Below are 20,542 nucleotides of genomic sequence, written 5' to 3' on the forward strand. Positions count from 1 at the left end.
CGCGTGGTAGGCTTCAGAGGTGAAAGGATGTGGGGAGACTGGTGTATCGGGAAAGTAGACGAAAGATGGAAGAAACACAACAGGACACAAACATCCCCACATTTGGCAAGCTCTATTGTGGTACACATGTCCACGTCTAACTTCTCACTTGACTTTCCAAAAGAAACGGAACGAAACTGAGGTAGAAATGAATGCGGGAGTTCTACAGCCGGGCGTTTGAAGATAAGAAGCGCTAAGTGTGCTCTGAAGAGCGAAGTCAAGATGAGGCCTGGGGGAGGGGGGGAGAAGGGGGACCTAGGGGAGGGTTCTCTGCGGATACATGCGGTTAGTTGCTTTTTTTCAAAAAAACTTTGCAGGTTTGATTTGGTTCTATCCTCTGCTTTCTGTGAAACAGCTCTGCAAGTCTTGAAACTCTGAGTGAACAGAATAGATGCTTTCCCTAGCAGTTTAAGAGAGAGCTTCCAAACCACCACCACCACCACCACCACCACCACCACCACCACACCACCACCACCACCACCACACCACCACCAGCACCACACCACCACCAGCACCACCAGCATGGCAGTAGAAGGCAGCTATAGTTGGTAGGTTCTGTCACCTTCAGGGTTTTAAACAGGTCTGCAGCTGGCTGCTCTAAACACCAACACAAACTGAAGACACAGCTTTTCAGTTAACCAGTGTAACGTCTATGAACATTTCCACTTAATCCTCAGGGAGCGCAATGCATTAAGAACTCTTCAGTAATTGTTCTACTCTGGTTAATAATTCCCCATAATTAGTAAGAGAACTTTAAAGAAAAAGAAAAATCCTTCCACTTCTACTTTTAAACTGTAAATGTTCAGTTGTACCACACTTCGGTATTTTTCTTTTCTTTTCTGGATACATTCAAAGTAATTTTCCTTGCTAGTCTCCAATTGTTGAGGTAAACATACATTTTAATATAAAGTAACACTGAAGCCTACCCTATTACTCTCAGCAGTACATAGTGCTTTTAACACATTCCTTTGAGGTACTGTACAAATCACAATCACTTTCCTGAGTTTTTGCAGACAAAAACATTAAAAGAAATGAACTGGAGAAATTAAGGTCCAGATTACCGTTACCCTGTTTAACCTGTTCTTAGCTAACACTGCAGAACAGACAGGATTGAGGAATACTGTTGCTCTTAAAATGGCCAAAAAGAAAAAAATCTGGTTTTCTGTTGTTAACACAACCGTTCATCTCTTTAGTCCAATAATGTTTGAAGTTAAAGCTCTTTATATCAGCACATGCCACCCATGTAATTGTGAGGCAAACAAACAAACAAACAAACAAACAAACAAAATAAAGCACCACTCCAGGCACTTGACAGCAACTAAATCTCAAGAACAGCAGAATGGAATCAATACGCGAGTTTCATGTCTTTCCGAAATCAACACACTTGCACCTTCCTTCTCGGTGAGCGTTGTCTAGCTTGAACCGATCTGAGCATCCACATGTATATACTTTCTGTCAGCTGGGGCTTCCAAGTCAGCGGCTCGTCATCTGATGCCTGCTTCCTCCAAAGCTACCCTGACTCTAAAGATGCAACATCATCCTTGTCTTCCCCAGTACCCTTAGCAATTGAAACACTACTGGAAAGGGGCTCTATTCCCTATGTAGCAGGTTTTACGTGTGTGCCAACATTCATTACAACTTTTTTTTTTTAAAGGTGTTATCACTGACTGCAACCAAACATTTTGTTCCATTCAACATACATATCAAGCTCTTTTTGAGATATGCTAGGCTGAATCTTGCAGAAAGCATTTTCGAAGTCTTGATATGTAACGGGCCTTAACTGGCTGGGCATAATGGCTGAAAGGTCTGAGGCTGGCATAGCATGGAGAGGACCCACTGCTGCTTCCTGACACAAATGAGCCACGTCTAGTCCAGAAAAGCCTTCTGTGCGCTGGACAAGCAGTGCAAACTCCTTGTCATTGAGACAGTAATTGTGCTGTGAGAGCAGTTGTACCATTATCTGGTGCCTCGCTGTGCTGTCAGGAAGTGGGATTAAAAGTCTTTTCATGAAGTACCTCCGAAGAGATTCATCGATGTCTTCTGGTTTACTGGTGGCACAAATGACCACGATTTGGTCCTCAGCCGAAGTTAGTACCGTGTCCAGCTGCATCAGAAACTCCGTTCTCATCCGACTGACGGGACTGTGTTCCTCAGTCACTTGAGAGGAGAGAAGGATGTCGATGTCACTAACAAAAATCACCGAGGGCTGGCGACACCTGGCCACAAGAAAAGAGGCATGGATAATTTTCTCTGCTTCTCCTAACCACTTTGCAACCAGCCCGGAACCGGCAATTTTGAAAAACGTGGCCCCCAGCTGACTAGCTATGCATCTGCCCAATAGTGTTTTGCCTGTGCCCCGAGGTCCAAAGAGAAGGATGCTCCTAGGTAAGGCTGTCAGCCCACTGAATGCATCTGACCTCAACACTGGCCACAAAACCTCCTCCTTAATAACCGCCTTCACCAGGTCAAGACCAGCTATGTCGCTCCAGTCCACGGGAGGTCCTTGGGTGATGATCTCATTGGTGACCAGGTCGATGAGGTGCGTGTCAGTGTTCTTCAGTTGCTCGTCCACGGAGTGGTTGGATGAGGTAGCTGCACGGAGTCCCGGACCTTGGATTGGATGAGCGAGGAGCTGCCGATGTTCGTCTCCGTGCTCACTCATGACTGGCGACGTATACTTCCCAAAGGATTCACTGGATCTTGATCCCAATGAATTTTTAGCAGTACTATAGGAAGGAGGGGTCAGAGCCCTACTGGACTGGCTGCTGAATTTCCTTTGCTGCTCAGAGGGCATCAGCTGCTTTGTTGGCTTAAATGCTAAGGATGATGTTTCAGCATTTCTGTCAAAGCCATTCCCCCGATTGGAATTTGAAATGCTGTTGTCGGACATTCGGTACATAGGACTCTGTGTTGATCTCTGTTGGCCATAGCTGTAATTTCCGTAACTGGAGTCCATGTCTCCTTGCCCTGCCATATAGAAAGCTTTCCTTTTGAGAGAACTTGCGGAACTGTTGGTCAGAGCAGAGGGTGCGATGGGCGTCAAACCATGACCTTGGTAGGTGTAGCCAGGAACAGTGGTGGGGGGCAGAGGGGTGGGTGCAGGAATTCCTGAAGGCAGGTATGCTGAAGGAGGAGGGGGTGCCCCACCAGGGCTGTACCCAGACCCCACGGCAGTCTGGGGAGGATAGCTACCAGACGGATAGCTGTAACTGGAGAGATTGGAAGTCCCATTGTAGCCTGGGACCAGGGCTGGTGGAGGAGGAGGAGGGGGCGGCGGCTGCAGGAGCCCCGAGCTATGCAACGGGGATGGATGAGGCGATGGAAGGGCAGGTGTGGGCTGGCTGCTGTAAGTAGAATGCAAATATGATCCGTTGTATCCGGGAGCATATTCCTGAGATGGGAGTCCCGCATGAAGACTAGGTACTGTGTGGCTTCCACAGGTACTACTTGAGTAACTTGGTTCTGTCAGGTTGCTGGCCACCCCAGGGGAGCTTCCTATACTTGCTGAGACATCTACTGGAGGGAGGGCTGAACTGACACCAGCTTTGCTGGCGGTGATGACATCCGGGACGCAGTTCATAGGATAAACGGCTTCTGAACTCAAGGAAGGCTGCCAGGGTTCGCTATCATTTTTCCGACCATTCACTAGTCCTGATGGCGTGTCTGAATAATTGCTGAGCACAGGTCGGTCTACAGGACCTTCCAAAATGCCAGAATACTTCTCTGCATACTTTTTCAGAAGGTTGGATGCAGTCAGAGCAGATATGTCATCATTCGCCCAGGCATACTGGTAAGTGCGCTGCAAATGACCTCTATAGGCTTCAACTTTGTGAGCGGGAGACCGAGTAGTTGAGGTGATATCAAAGTGCTGTTCTGGCCACTGGGCATGCTCCGGCGTCCACTGCATCTTCAAGCCTAAGGAATTTGAAGGAAAAGATAGTACATTTACTTAGATGTTCATCAGAACACTTAAGGCTCCGCACCCCCACTCCATCTTCCATTAAAGGTGTGGACACGGATAAGAATCTACTCAGGTTGTAATACATAACGTGATCTCTGTGATATGTATTCTTCAAAATGGGGAGACAATAAACCCTGTGAAAAAAATAAATTCAATGTAAAATAAAACTCTATAGAAAACCAAGTTTAAAAAGAAGGATAAAGGAGCATTATTGCTGTGAAGTTACTTATTTAACATAGAATCCACACACACATACACACACAAACACACACACACACACACATTCATACCTGTACAAACACATTCTCACATACACATATATATGTATACAAACTATCCTGTCAAATTAGAATTCAATCATGGTTCTTTGCAGTAACACACACACACACACACACACACACACACACACATTTTAATATCCAGCATGCAGTATTGTTAACATGTATGCCACCTAGTTATTCTGGCTCTTCCCATCAGTTTCTGTTTTATATTTTCGCAGTATAAAAATGAGCCACAGCTGACAGATCGCATCTAGGATACCTCTCTTATTTGGTACTGAACACCTAGTTAGCACAGTATAATGCTCCCTGCACAGAACAATATGACACAGACATAGCAGGTCATTCCATAATCCAACTCTCATCTAAAGTGGTCCACGACAGTTTCAAATCTGCTTCGTGGAGTGCAGCAAAGCAATCTCCCAGGCAGCGCTCCACCGCTTTCATCACAGAAAGCCTACAACTCGGTATGAATTACAACTGGCTCTTTTCTGCCTCTCAGTTCTGTTGTTGAGTCTTAAGAAAAAAAAAAAAAAAAAAAAAAAAACCAAAAAAACAAGCATCACTGTCTGTAGGGCTTCTTGTGTTGTTCTCCCTCCTCCCCTTACGAACTGTGATACCAAAATAGGAGGGAAGAATATATACATATATACATATATGCGAATACATATATACATATATGTGTGTATATATGTATGTAATATATACATATATAATATATGTATATATATATGTGTGTATATATGAAAAAGAGAAAGGAAGGGTAAGAAGCGATGGAAAGAGTGGAGAATCTGGATTCTAACCCTTTACATTTCTATAGTAACCCACGAGTGGCAGAAAGTGGAAGAGTACAACTCGTCCTTGAGGTCACAGGAGCAAACCTATCATCTGCTAGATTGCTAACTGAAGCTAGTGACTCTGTAGTAACCCTGAAACGAGTATTTCCTTACTTAAGAGAAAGCACTCAGTTATTAGAATCACACAGTCGTTTTAAATGAGAACTTTTGAAAGACCTCAGAAATTACCTGCTTCACATATCTCACAAGCAGTGCCTAAAGAGACTTATTTAAGATGTCAGATGGCTAGTTACCAAAGAGCACTGGACCGGCATTCTCCTCTTGCAGTGCTTGCCCATCCTACCTCCAATCCCTGCTCACAGGGAAGGAACACTTCCTATTCTGCTACAGCTGCGTTAAGATGCCCTCCGTAATCTCTTTTGTATTAGCCAAAGTGAATTTTGCAAACCATCATGTGCCCTCTGGCAGAGAATCCTTGATAAGAAGGCCTGGTCTAAATGAGGCATCTGTGGTATCCGCTCCCTTCTGAATTCCCCAAGCAGTGTTGACAGCTCCTATCTCTTTCTGTTCTCCTCCCCCACCCACTTCAGCTCCTCGCTGCCTGACTCTGGCTTTTGACATGGCCAGCTTTGACTCACTGAGCTAAACTGATCAGAGCACACAGTTTGGTAACAGAATGGCATGTTGATTCCCTTCTGACTCTGTCTTCCTTGTTTGCAAAACCACTGCACCAGACAGTGGAAGTTAATTAGCAGGAGGATGCTGTGCTAATTGTGTTAATTTACAAGGTTTTAGTCAAAGAGAATCATGCCAGGGCTGGCACTGCTGTCATGCTTCCGACTTAATGATTAAGAAATACTGAAAACAAGGTGGGAAGGATTGCAGTAATTACACAATAAATGAATAAAGCAACAGGATTCATTTGCAAATATATTTTACTGCCGTTGTACTCATTTGCATTTGGATTTTGAAAAAAGGATCCATGCAGATATTCATTTGCAAATCACCAACTCAGTGAAATTAAGTTTGAATGCTGCGCAAGTATAAGTTAATCAGCCTTCTACGCATGTTTAGTAAAATACTGAAGAGCTTAGTTCTTTTCCATATGCATCAGACTCCTCACTTTACTTCAAATAAACCATACATGTTTGTTTAAGGCTATGTATACTTTAACACAAGAAAATCAATTTGGAGATTAATATTGGGAACCCTGGAGAGGCGCACCTTCATTCTCCCATTCAGAGAAAGAGGGAGGGTTGGTGAGCAGAGCTCTAGGAAGAAGTCAAGTGATTCTCCTAATCGTTTCTGCTTTCTCAGTCAGTACTTTTAAAGAGGAGAAAAATACACCACAAAGCCAGTGACATGACTGGAACTACACTTGAAGGGGGAAAAGATGCAATTTTAATGAAGCGGCTTTTCAGGAATCATACTTTCATTAGACTCAACTGGAAATTATTAAGGGCAAATCACCAGGAACCAATCGCAAGTAATCAGTATCTAAATTCTTCTAGTGTCAAGGGATTTACTCCAAGCCTAACTAAAGGAGAGAATAGCAATGTGACTGCAGCGTAGAACTCAAAGGCCTAAACATTCATTAATCCCTTGATTATTTCCAAGTAATTTCTTTTAGGACATTTTCCTCTTAAACAAATGAAAATATTGAGTAGTAAAAAATGAGAACACAATGCTCTAATGGGGCCTATTAATAGAGAGATAAAGAAGAAACATGAGTACGTATCTCAAAAATAATTTAGAAGTCATGGGAACACAATCCAGTGTGTGCGTAGGCAAGTACAAACCTGTGCACGTAGGAATATATACATGCACATGCAAGCACACAGAATAAAAGGATTAGGCTTCCTTCCAGTTGGTTGAGATGATTTCTTGTTAATAACCATGATAGCAAGAAATAACCTTTAATAAAAAGTGAACAATGAAAAAAAAAAAAAAAAGGTGGGGCCTCTCCATCTTGGTTTAAGCAAAGTTTTCTTTGAAATTAATCACTTATAAGAAATGCAAGCATGATTTTAACATGTTACCATTTCTTTAAGCAATAAGCCTATGCACGTTGAACAAAATAGATTGCCCACTTAAACTGGGTATTTCTGTGCAGTTTTAATGTAGCAAAACTAATTGAATTTTCAAACATTTATATTTCATCTGAAATTAACCAAAGATCCTATCCCTCAAAATAATTCATTGGGACAGTTACTGGATTGAATATGTTTATTGATGTAACTGAAAGTTGACCTACTGATGCAATACTAAACAATATCCTTCAGAAATGTGAGAAAGGGAAGTCTGAGTTCTGTTTAACCGGAAGAAGAGAGCAGTGCCCCTTCCTTCTGGGAGAGCCCAGGACTCACTAACTATTTGAATGGAAAGGTTAATCATTAACCATAACCTAGATCCTGATATTAGTGAGGTGCACAGGAGTCATTGTTGGGGAGCCCAGCGAGGCCTTGTGAACATAGTCGATTCGCCAGTGCTTGAATCTCAGCATTATGTTTTGGGGGTGTCGCACCCAACGCATTGTTGTTGATCTTGTTTGCTGGTGGTGACAAAGTGGAAGAAGATGTGGTGCCAAATGTTCCTTGAACAAAGGTATGTAGTGCCCCAGTTGACTGCATCACTGGTGCCTGTGGGAGCAGAAGGCTTCTGCCACCTAACCTGGTACTAAAGCAGCGAGACCAGTTAAAGAAAAGAGAGTGGGGAAAAAAGCTTTGATGTGATTTTTCCTTAGAACATAAAAAGAAAAAGAAAATCCCAAGAATGGTGCCGTTTTACACTTTGGAAACTCGTCTTCAGAACAATAATTCTCACTGTTGTTTAGCCGTACCATGCAGAGTGCAGTAAAGACAAAAATCAGAAGATAGTCAGATGTCTTGGCCTATACCTTTAATTCTAGCATTTGGGAGGCTGTGGGAAGTTCATGAATAAGAGGATAACCTGGGCTACATATGAATACCCTCTCTCACATACAGTTTTTCTGTCCCCCCCCCAATAATATATATATATATAAAGCTATAAATTTTAAAGATAATTCTAAAAGGCACCAAACTGTCCATTTTTATTTCGCAAAAGATGAGAAATTTCTTACCACATCTGGCACATTTTATGCCAAAAAAAAAATGTACTTATGTTTTAAAATAACCAACAAAGTTACTGATGATTTATCAGAAATGCTACCTATAGATAGCAGATATCATGGTAAACCTCTGAACATTCTGTTCTGTTCTTACCACAGGATGAAGCAGGAACACGTGATGTGTGTCCCTCTGTTCCACACAGCAGATGGGCATGTGCATGAACTTTGCTGTCCTTCACATGACTGACCAGCTTAGAACTTACCACCCGAATAGTCGCTGCCTTACAACCTTCATTTTGGCCTTTAACTCATTTGGAAACCAAACAACTAAAATGCCTGAGGTCCTGCCTCAGTTTCAAAAGTTAAAAAAAAAACAACAAAAATAAAAACCAAAAAACCAAAAAAAAACAAAAAAACATAACAAAACAGCAAAACGAAGGGAATAACGTTTAGAAAAGGAGAGAATTAAAGAAAAAAAGGTGTGTCTTCTGGAATCTAATATGTTAGCACATGTTGCTGGAAGGATTAGCTGGAAGCACTCAGTACCCAGCTTTACTACACTTGTGGGACTCAGCAGCTCTAGGTATAGAAGGCTGTGCACCAGCTGTGTTTTCATGGGGGCGCTACCTGCTAAGGGCCGTTCCTTGGTACGTTTCCTTAGACTCCTAAGGCACACATTACAGGTGTAGAGAGGGCTTGCTCTTGGGTGACTATAGGACACTATCCATGTGGTAACATGCCTATTATGTTCTGCGGGCAACTGTACTCTGAACTTTGCATCACATTTTAAAAATCTACTTAGAGAATAAAATTACAATATCTATCAGGATCCCTTGTACAAGCGCAGTGTCTGGAATGAACAGGAGTAATTATGAGGGTTCAGAGCCTCTGTGGTCTGCTGACACCCATCATCCCTTACATTGAGAATGGCAGCACCGGTACACAGAATGTTCAAGTTTCATGTTCAAATCAAATTCCCTGGCCTAAACTATAGCCATAGCAGTGAAGAGCCTTCAGAGAGTGGGGCTACAAACTTCCTGTCTCTAGATGCTAGCTCGTCTCTGTGTGATATTTCCTCATTGAGTTTCTTCAAGGGAATGAGGAACAGGCTCAATGTTTGGTCAGATTCTGAAGCTCTTTCCCTTCCTCTACGTATCTTCAGCAGCAAAGAGACCAGCAAAGACCAGTTTGATCTAAAAAACACCTCACTCCATTTTCTAAGGTTTGCTGGGCTTAAAATACAATGTAAAGGCTAAGAAAGTGTGAAGGAAAAGCAGAGGGAATTTTATCTGCTCTTAGTTCCAGTGAGCACATACTAAAGTATTTAGAGTATGAATGTTATACAGAAGTTCTTAAATTTATTTAGGACACAAGTAGAGATCATTCAACATCTAAAGCCCTAGGACTCCAGAAGGAAGCTAAATCAAAGGAATTTCTGCTTTGTTTACCCCTAATATCATAATTATAAACTTCTTAAAATAGTCTCTTGGTTTAGGAGACTCATATATTTTTAGGATGTCCCGGTCCAAACACAATTGCCTTTCAGATTGGCATTCCATTTACTGTGCGCTCATAGTTTGGAGGCTGTTTTGTATACCAAAGAGTTTTAGTTTGAGTCATTACTAGGAAGTTAGAATAGAGAGATACTGAAAAAAGTTCTCCAAATAAAGACTAGAGAGGATATGAAGATGCTTGTATATGAACAAGTATGATGACCCAAGTTCAACTCTGAACGACATTACTTATTCTCATCTTTGGAAGAGTTGCTTGAGCTCCTATGTTTAGCTTTATGTTCCTATAAAATGTACAGGCGAGAGCCACGCCTTTTTTAGTCTGCAGTTGAGACTACCTAAAGTAATAAATTTTTGTGAAAATATCTCCTGTGTATGAGACATAGCAACATCACTTGCCTTTTTAAAAAAATTTTAAATGCCATAGATGTTTTAGACATGGACTGGGGCAGGGAAAAAAAAAACGTAACAATATCCCTCACTATAAAAGAAAAATTAAGACAGCCACCGAGAAGAACGATTTCCTGTGTGGATGTTGTTACAAGAAAGGTATAGAAATGCTTTCATACTCAGCAAAACTAGATGCAGAATTGTCTTAATCAATAAAGGTGTCAGAATTCAAACTACGAGTTGGGTGGGGAAGGATAGGTCTGACACCCTGGGACATGGACAACGGAAGCAGGAGAGTGGCCAGTTCGAGTCTGTGCTCGACTGTACAGAGAGCCTGTTCTCAAAAGTACGTCAATGACTCTCACAGCATTTTCTTTATTTTTCATGTTGTTTCCACTTCAACATGGAGAGTGGGGAAAGGGGGCTTAAAACACATGGCTAATTTTAATCTGCAGTCTCAAACTGAGATACTTTGTATTAATCATTTACTGATGCTGTCCTTTTCTCTCCTTATATCCATTTCACACCTCAAACCTTCCAAGTGCAGTCCTTTTGAAACACCCTCTAATCTCACTGTATTTGTATGAGAGAGTCCTTTAAAGAGCTATCGGTAACCGGTCTTCTGGATAAATCTAGTTCAGTTGCTTCACCCTCTAGCAGAAATACAGCCTCGTGGGTGTGGCAGCGGGCAGTTTGCAAACTTGTGTTTAATTCTCTGCAGTGCAGGATTTCTATCCAGAACCAAGCTCATAGGACTACAGAAAGAACCCACAGAAACAAACAAAACTAACCTCCCATAGTTCTCACTGAGACAGGTGAAAAGATGAGACACCGGGTTGGGCTCTGTCAGGGTGTGCCAGGTCTGACAACCAGCTTCCACTTCAGAAACCATGCCCCTCTCCGTCCTCACCGTCTATCCCATCTACCCCATGAGCATGTCTCTAGGTAACAGGCTACAGAGCAAGGGTGACATCACCACCATCGTATGTAGGGCTCCAAAAGCTCTAGTATTGTTCTCAAATGCAGTGAATTGCTTGAAAAGTCACAAGCGTTTAGTTCAGAAGGTTTTGGAGTTTTAGTCCACAACTCATTTTTTTTTTAATGTAGTCCTTTTTGAAGGGGAAAAAAATCCAAATGTTACATCTTAATGAGATAATATCCTTGCCCTGCTAATGAGAACGCCAGAAACTTAACTGATGGTGTTGGTTTCAGCTCATGGTCATTGGTACAACATTGTGCAATGGTGGTTGAAGGCACCTTCAGAAACCTGGCCCAGGATTATTCACTCGGTTGTCCCATGGCTTTGATACTGGGATATTATTTCTTACTATTTCTCTCACTCCAACTCCATCATTCTTAATATTCTCCTTTAATGTGCAATGGATTCTGACATCACAGGGCAATGCATGATTTAATAGTCAACTGCATCAGCTTTAGTCCAACATTCATGAGGTTAAGACACCCCCAAAGAGACAGATCACGTCGGGGTGACAGAGTTTGTTTCACAGGTCATTATTTCGGGGTTATTAAGAGCTTGTGTTCATTACAGCCATAATAATTTGGACTCCGGTGGCGTGTGTCTTGTCCTTAAATTTAACTTGTAGATAACTTATGATTTGAATTAGACTCCCTTAAATGCATTAAATTCTGGCTACACAAAGAAAATGTTCACTTATAAGAACATGGCCAAATGAAATGGTCACTATTTGCGCATCCTGCAAACCAAAGAGGAACCGTAGTGTGTGTGGGATTAATGGGTCATTATTTTTAATACGGAACCCTGGAGGAGGAGACAGGAGGTTCACTGCAAATTGGCGCCAGGCTTGTCTACATAGCGAGTTCCAGGCCAGCCAGAACTATGTAGCGACAGGCGTGTCAAAAGAAACAACAGATACATCAGTAAGAAGAATGGGAGGGAAGAGTGGTGGAAGGAAACACTTACACAAAGAAAACTGTGCTGAAGAGCAGTGTTGACACCCCAGACTTCACACGCAAAATCCAATCGCCATGTGTACCGTACGGTTTAAAGCAACCCAGAACATAAATGTCATAATTCAATAAGCACTTCTTCATTTTTAGTACCTAAAATCAAACCGGATAATGGAGCATTCACACAAAACCCATGAAGTCTTGAATAATAATAATAATAATTAATAATAATAATAATAATAATAATAATAATAACAACAACAACAAATAAGAGCCAGGCCCACACCCTGTGTCTCACCTATTCACCATGTTAAATGCCCGTGTATCCACTTATGACTGAGCACATAAAAGCAGCTCATACTGAGATTCTGAGCAGCTAGTGCCGGACGCCATTAACTCAGAAATAAGCAAGAGCCAAGGTAAGAGGGCTGGCCCTGCTTTTGCTCATTCTGAGGTTTAGGCAATTTATAATCAGCTCCAAGCGTGCTTCATAGTTCACATTAAAGTTGTTTCTTTACAGACTCTCATTTCTCACGCTGTCTCTTCTCTTTTCTCAGGTACTGCCTTTCAATTCATTAAGGCTGTCTACCCTTCCTCTGCCTCTGTTAGTCATACAAAGATCATCAGGACATAACACATGTGTCCATGGGGACCGCCAAAGCTGATGAATATGTATGCTCCATGTCACAACAGAGCACCCCCCTTGTTCGGCAGAATCAATCCTCTTATGTGTGTAAATAACAGGTGAGTGGTAGCATGCAGGAGTGAATGGGGTTAACAGAACCAGAGAGTCCTGTGCTATGTTCATGGAATCCAGCCTAGAGCAACAATACGGATATCCAGTGCATTCATTGTTACTAAGGGATCTAAGCGCTTCTTTTGAAAACGGACTTTGTAGTGTTTCTAATTTCCGAAATTAAGGATCTGAGATTATTACTGCTGACTGAGAAAATACCATATCTATGGATAATATACATTTGCACTCTGATTATACAATCCAGGCTTCATGTTCACTTCCTCATTCAAGGTCCTTAGTTTTCATGTTAACCATGGCCTGCATATATAACTAATTGTATACATTTACTTGCACATGGGTTCTTTATTTGAAATATCTAAGTGGAATGCTTGACTTAGTTATATTATTAATTTATTTAGGAAATAATTTATTTGTGCAGATGTTTTGCCTGATTGTACATTTGTGAATCATATGGTGCCTGGTACCCATAGAGGACCGGTGATATCTGGTCCCTGGTGACTTGAATGTTGCAAGCCATTGTGTGAGTGCTTGGAATTGAACCTGGGTCCCTTGAAATGTAGCAAATGCTCTTACCCACTGAAGTAGCTTTCTAACCTCCACTTTAATTACATTAAACTGAGCTCCATTCATGCCAAACATAGAAAAGCAATATTTTCAATCCACAAATTTAGAATTTCCAAATGCAACACGATCTTGCCAGAGATGAAATTTCGATCTGTCATCTTTTCTGTATCCCTTTAGAATTTTATTGTTAAAAGAAACTTTTCATGGAACAAACAAGATAAGGCTGAGAGTTTTCCCATTAGATAAGGAAGTAAGAATATAATTTATATATCAAACTATAGCCCTTCCATTGTTTTCCTTAAAATCTCTTTAGGTGAGTTTAAATTCTGGAACCACACAGAATTTGTTTAGATTATTTATGCAATGTCTTCCTTTTTGGTAAACTGTACATTAATTTTTAATGTAGTACAGAATATTGTGTCTTGGATATGGAAAAAATATTCTATAGTGATGACTGTGTGACACAGTACCTTAGTTCAGTGTTCTTTACTCCAGGGACCTCTGTATAATTTAATCTAATCTGAAGAAAATAACTTTTATCTGAAAACATTAGGCAAAGCTACATGAAACATGAGTTCTGGTGAGTTTAGTACTGTTCTTTTTCCATATGGGAGGGCGTGTGAGGTCACACTGTTTTATACGCTGCTTTCAGCCATGGTCTACAGGTAAGGCTTTTTCGCTGGACCTGGGGATCCCTACCTGCACAGTGCTAGCACACTGCCCTATTCTGGTGTGGTGAACTGCCCAGGAGCTCCACCTCCCTTTGCATTGCTCTAGTTTCCAGCTAAAGAAACTGCAGTGTGAATGAAAGGCCAGCCATGAATCCTGTTGTCTTTATTCATTGGTGAAGGTCTGGAATGCTGCATGGAAAAGACAGTAGCAGGAGAGGGGCAGGGGAGAGCCAGTATTTTCAAAGCTGGGGGTGCATCCATCCTAGAGAAAACGCGGTCCATAAAGCTCACCCATCCATGGGAAAATGGAATATTAGGAGAGACACTAGTTAAAGAAATAGTTCCAATACTAACAGGACATGATATTCATAGTCTCTCTCTCTCTCTCTCTCTCTCTCTCTCTCTCTCTCTCTCTCTCTCTCTCTCTCTCTCTCTCTCTCTCCCCCCTCCCTCCCTCCCTCCCTCCCTTTCTCCCTCTATCTTTCTGCTATGTGTGTTGTCTTGTACCCATGTACGTGCAATCTCCTGTTTGCACACACAAAGAGACCAGAGGTTGACTTTGATTATCTTCCTCTATGACACGTTAGTCTCTCACTAAATGTGAAGCTGACTTTTTGTGCGATTCCTCATTGCCAGAGGGCTTTGTGTGTAAGGGCTGAGGAACCAAAGCTTCAGTGACCGTGTGTGCACAGAAAGCAACGTCACATACTGACCTTTGTCTCCCCAGCCCTCAGTTGTGTTCTTCTGGACAATGGTTATCAGAGTAAAAGATATTGTGATGACAACACATGGCTATGTTTTTGAAAGGGATCTAGGCTTTCACTGAATGAAATGGGTCATCAACTCTTATGGGATTAATCACATCAAGTACAATTCCGTACTCACAATCCAGTTTTCTTCTGGCTTAAAGATCTCTACTCAAAAGTTGAAAATAAAGTTGTTTTAAGTAAGTTTAAGCAACAATGAAGGAAACTTTTTTTATGGTTTAAATTTGTGAGGATTATGAGCAGTGTTACTAACATGTTTAATGATAGACATGTATTGTATTTGTTTCTCAATAACTTCAGGAATAAGGTCATTTCCAGTAAATTTTGATGAACAAATAATTTGATTAGAAGAGACCTTGTCAGTTGTAGATGCTTGTGTTACAAGAATAAGCCAGGCACCATGCCCTCCCCCATGCCCAAACAATGCTTCTTCTTTTTCTAGTTTTTCGTTATTTTTTAAATCTAATTCACACAAATTCTCTAAGCAACATAAAAGCGAGCATCTACCCAAAATTATTCAGTTGACACAAATTATCTACACAGAAATTAAAATGTAGGTTCTCCTGTGTATGTGTGTGTGCATGTGTGTGCATGAGCGTGTGCGTGTGTGTGTGTGTGTGTGTGTGTGTGTGTCTGTTTTTGTATATGTATGTGCACACAGGCACATAGGTGTTGATTTAAAAAGGCAAAAAGAAACTGTAGGTCAGAAAGAAATAAAAAAGGATTCTAATGATTGTTTTTATGCTGAAATTAACCTATGATTTATTACACTTACATTATATTATTTTGGATTCCTACACACATGCTAATGGATTTTAAAGGGTGTTTGGGGGTTAGGTGTTGGGGATGGGGTCCAAAACCTTGTGTATGCTAAGCACATGTTATGAAGTTGAGTTTTACCCTTAGACTTACAGAACACATTATGTATTACTTAACTAATGTGGACTGGGTACATCATAACTTTTATCAGTGTAAGTATTACTTAATATTTTATCTATGCATTTATTACTTGTGACTTAAGCACAGTCAAAAGTCTCAAGAAGAAACACATTTATTAATCCAAATCTTATTTATGATCTTGAGATAAAATATAAATGTTCATTTCTTTAATTGAGAACTGACTTTGGGAAACAGCTTAGTAGACACAGAAAGCAACCGATGTTCATTGAAACATATAACTTAGTAAGGTTGGCATTGTAGCAATGGAAGCAATCCCAGGATTCGGGATTTTGAGTATGGGATCCTGAAGAACAAACAAGAGGCAAAAATATCATAGAGCTGGTATCCACTTATTAATTAGACCGATGTTCTGTTTTGTATATAAAGTGTTCTTTTTAATGAACAGACTTGATGATGAATCATAGGTCCTCTGGCATCTCTCTGATTGCCGAACTGGTCCACCTAGAAGTACTTTGCCTTTTAATAAATCCTTAAAAAAAACTATCAAAATGACCATAAGAGAGAATGCCGATTCCATTTATATTTTAAATTTAATCCATCTCGCTTCCCTGATTGCTTATCTAAGTTGTAAAGATTTTTCAGATAAGTGTTTGATGGTGCCTTCTTTTGTATTTAATGCTTCTACATCCATTCATTATTTTTATACTTTGCCACAGAAATTATTTTATTCAGCTCAGTGTCAAACTATATTATACTTTTAAGGAACCTATTAAAGTATATCATGAGGTAGTGGCTTACATCCCTTGCTATAGGTCCCAGAAGCATTAAAATGTTACTAGGGAATCCAGATGATAACAATGACAACCTAATCACTTAAAGGCTTTTTACATTAAGAAATGTTTTATTCAATTTTAGTGGTAAAATTCCAGGCATGATTTAACAAGAGGTTAACTGTAAAATGCAGCTATATAGCATACTTCCTAAAAATTAAAAAAAATTACAGTTGGGTCGCTCACAACTACTTTTGCATGCTTTCTGAAATATTGGTACATATGCATAAAGCTTGTCTTTTTCTTTCCTATATGTATGTATATTAAAATAAAAAAAAATGAAACTGATAATTTGTGTTATGGTTTTACGTAGTCAGTTCATAGAGGAAACACAGTTGAAAGGTGCGTCTTTGGACCAGGAAGAAATAAACTCTACAAAATAAACAGGGATGAATTAGGATTATAAGTTTCTACTCTCTTTAACATTGTATATTACCAAGAAAGGGGGTCAGGGGGAAGAAGAAGACCTTGAGGACAACTAAAGTTGACCTGATTTAGATACACTAGTCAGCGAAGCCATCACTGTATTTAAGCAAACAAGACTGTGACTCATTTGCTCATTCAGCTTTCCACTGTGTAAATGAAATGATGACTTGGACAATCCTTTCTTCCTTAGTGAGCTGGGGAAAGGAAAGCTGGGGCTTTTCTCCTTTAAACTCTACAACACCGCGTACACACACACACACACACACACACACACACACACACACACACATGCATTCAAACACACACATAAGCACATGCACATGCATGCACAGACACAAACAAGTGTACATATATTCATATGGATTATTTTTTCCTTAGACAAGCTGTCGTAATTGAAATGAAGTCTAATCAGACTCATTACTGTTTTCAGCAATTTGCGCCACCAAAGATGCTTATTAGGTAACTGTGTTTAATAAACCACTCTTTAGAGAAACACCAGTAATGAGCTCTTAACAGCCAATCTTTAGCGTGAATGTAATGTGAAAAGCGTTCCTAGCACTGAATAGATTTTCACATTTAGTAGTGTCATAATTAAGCTCCTTGGATTGGTTGCTTGTGATGTTAGATTTATTGCAATAATCTTATTCTTTCTATTTTAAATGTATGTTAAATTACAGTCATCTTCTATTAGTACTGAATTATAATCATTGTACAGAAAATTTTAGGCTGGTCCCAACCTGGTGAAAGGTTTTCAACTGGGGATTTGCTAACAGATGATAACAAGGATTTTACAGCTGATAATTGGTACTAGCCTTTCCTCATCAGCATCTCTGCATCTTATAAAGATGTCTTCCTATCATTTGATTATGACAAATCACAATAAGTTATCTCAGAAACAAATGTGTTATGATAATTATAAGGAAAAAGTCACCTCTACTAAGGCAAAATAAAAAAATGATATTCTGAAAAGAGTATTTGAAGAAATGTCAACTTTTGTGTTAACAGATACAAATAATGTACTATTTTATTAGATATTACCAATTAGGCTGCATTCTTTAAATTTTGAACATGTTTTCACTCCTTGTTTTCTTCCTGATTTGCAGCAGTACTAACTAGGCTGTTAATATTAAAGGACTGTAATGGTTATTTATTATTTATATATACCAAGGGTGGTCATGAGATTTAGATTGGCTTTTTTTTTTTTTTTTTTTTTTTTTTTTTTTTGAAAAGGGATAGTGTATTCACCTCTAGGAAGAGGAGTTATTTCCATCCACAATGGCACATATGCTAAATATGTATATAACTATTGAAACAACACTGTTTATTCTATTCATAGAGTACATCCCAAGTTAACACCCTATGCATTAGTATTACATACACAGAAGTTGAATTTTTCTTAAAAACACATTAATAATATGTAAAGAAAGTTTTTAAATATAAATTTATGAGACAAACTTCTCATAAGATAAAATGCCTTTTGCTTACTAACAGCTCTCCAAGAGATGACACAATGAAAATAAAACAGTATCATAGGTATTCTGAAATAACACAAATTCATAAATGTGACAAGCAAGAGCATATACCGAGTAACAGCGTATACCCACTCAGAAGACTACGTTCAGAAGGAATCCATTACTGGATGATCCACCCCTCTTACAGAAAAGCCCTCTCCCCCTTTCTCCTAACCTCACGAACTCTGTGAGTCCTAACTAGAGCAAATCAGGCTCCATAACTGATTTTGTCTTTCTGAACTGAAGAGATTATGATACTTAAAACTTAAATTAATGACTTGTTTCATCTGATTTCGTGGAACACATTCTTTTCAGTACAAAGTTGGAATGAAACCTATCTCGTTCTCACGTGAAGTCACATACCCTCCAGAACAAAATACCATCCTGTTTCTTAAAGTCTTGACAACCAGAAAATCATAAAGCAGTGTGTGAAGCTGATAGGAAATTCATCTTGCTTCTTATAAATGACTCCCAGCTAATGTTATAAAACAGAAAAACACCAAGAGAAGGGTCCCTTCAGTGCCTTTGGAGTACCTTCTGATAACTTGGAATAACTCCTTATGAGCTATTTATGAATGCTTTTCTGAAACAGAATGCATGCCCTGTAAATTGGCTTTTTTGTTGTTGTCTTTGTTGTTGTGCAAGATAGAATGTAGGGGTTGTGCATGCTGAGCTACACCCTTGTTATCACATGGTAGCTTTGTATGATCACATCTAAGAGTCTTTCTGGTGCGAAATCAGTAATGCAGGAATAGTAACAGTGGGAATGACAATTATTCTTTTGGTACGTTCTAAAATGACAGAGCTTTAATTTTAATTAAAGCTTTAACTTTAATTATGGAGTTTTATTAGACACAGAGAAACCAGAGAATATGTACTTTATCAGATTTAACACAGGGTTATGGAAAGCTGGTATAAAATATATTGGTTTTAATTTCTAAGTTATGGACATAGCTAGGAAACACAACTACATATATAAATACTAACCCCAAGACAAATACACAAATAGACCTAGTGGTGCACAAATCAAGTAATAGTTCTGCCATGCATAATATAGGATGGAGGTAGTAATTTGATGCCGTCTTGGTTAGGCAGAATTTTTGAAGAATGAGGATTTGTGTTTTAGCCTTTTGTTGTAAGCCTTTGATAACAATCTGAAGATATAGAAGAATCATAGATGTAGCTTGTAATTTTCAAAAAAATTTAGGATTGTTATTCTGCAAAGATTTCAAGAAACAAGAATGCCTACTACTGGACTCATGATTCTTGCCCACTATTCAGTTTGGCCATAAAAACCTAACAAGTACTTTCCCATATATATCTACATGAGACAGACAAGCACAAATGCAATCTGAGAATTCAATCTCTTTCAGTTGGGTTTGAAATTATCATGGCCTTAGATTCACCCTAGTCCCTCTCTATGCTGGCGCACCAGCCAGTGAACATCTTGTCTGCTCCCTATCTCCCTTTATAATTTTCATATAGCCGTCAGTTATGAAAAAGTAGAAAACAGAGACAACATTAAATACCTCAAAAATAATAGTCTGAAAAACAATATCCTGGAATCTCTGCAACATGAACACATATTATTATTAGAAAAAGTAAGGTTAGTGCCGGCCTGATGGTCCTCCTTTAAAGGGACTTGGTACATCTCATCTCATGCATGATGAGAACCCGAGTTTCTTCCCCAAGTCCTACATGGTAGAAGCAGGAAACCAACACAAGAATGTTGTCACCTTTACATGCATGTTTCTGCACATACCTACCTACCTACACACACACACACACACACACACACACACACACACACACACACACACACACACACACACACACAAACAGACACAAAGAGAAACAGGGATAGAAAGACTAAGAGATAAAGACAGACAAGCAGAGGGTCAATAGTGTAAACTGGCTAAACTGTTTAAAATATAATAACAGCATTTGTAGTCTATAAATCTTAGTGTAGGAGAGCCTTTCTCTTCTAAATGCTGGAAATTACAATTCCCTACACTCCTGGAGCTTATGGTTTTTATTCAGAGGAGCAAACAAACAAAAGGTAATTTTAAACCTTATGACTAATGAGCACTTAATAGTGAGGCATATCTTGAAAGCTGAATAAA

At 39.7% G+C, this 20,542-nt stretch overlaps 1 protein-coding gene across 1 annotated transcript in view; it reads right to left on the reverse strand.

Moving 5' to 3' along the window:
• Positions 1-1,699: 1,699 nt before the first annotated feature.
• FIGN (fidgetin, microtubule severing factor) overlaps positions 1,700-20,542 on the reverse strand; it is a gene marked incomplete at its 3' end in the record, with an annotated part of 115,447 nt that continues 96,604 nt past the window's right edge. The window contains exon 3 of the mRNA XM_080927237.1: positions 1,700-3,954. Coding sequence (XP_080783363.1) covers positions 1,700-3,954 — 2,255 coding nt within the window. The remainder of the gene's footprint in view (positions 3,955-20,542) is intronic.

This window comes from Micromys minutus, assembly GCF_963924665.1.
Source record: "Micromys minutus genome assembly, chromosome: 13".
NCBI classification, from domain to species: domain Eukaryota; kingdom Metazoa; phylum Chordata; class Mammalia; order Rodentia; family Muridae; genus Micromys; species Micromys minutus.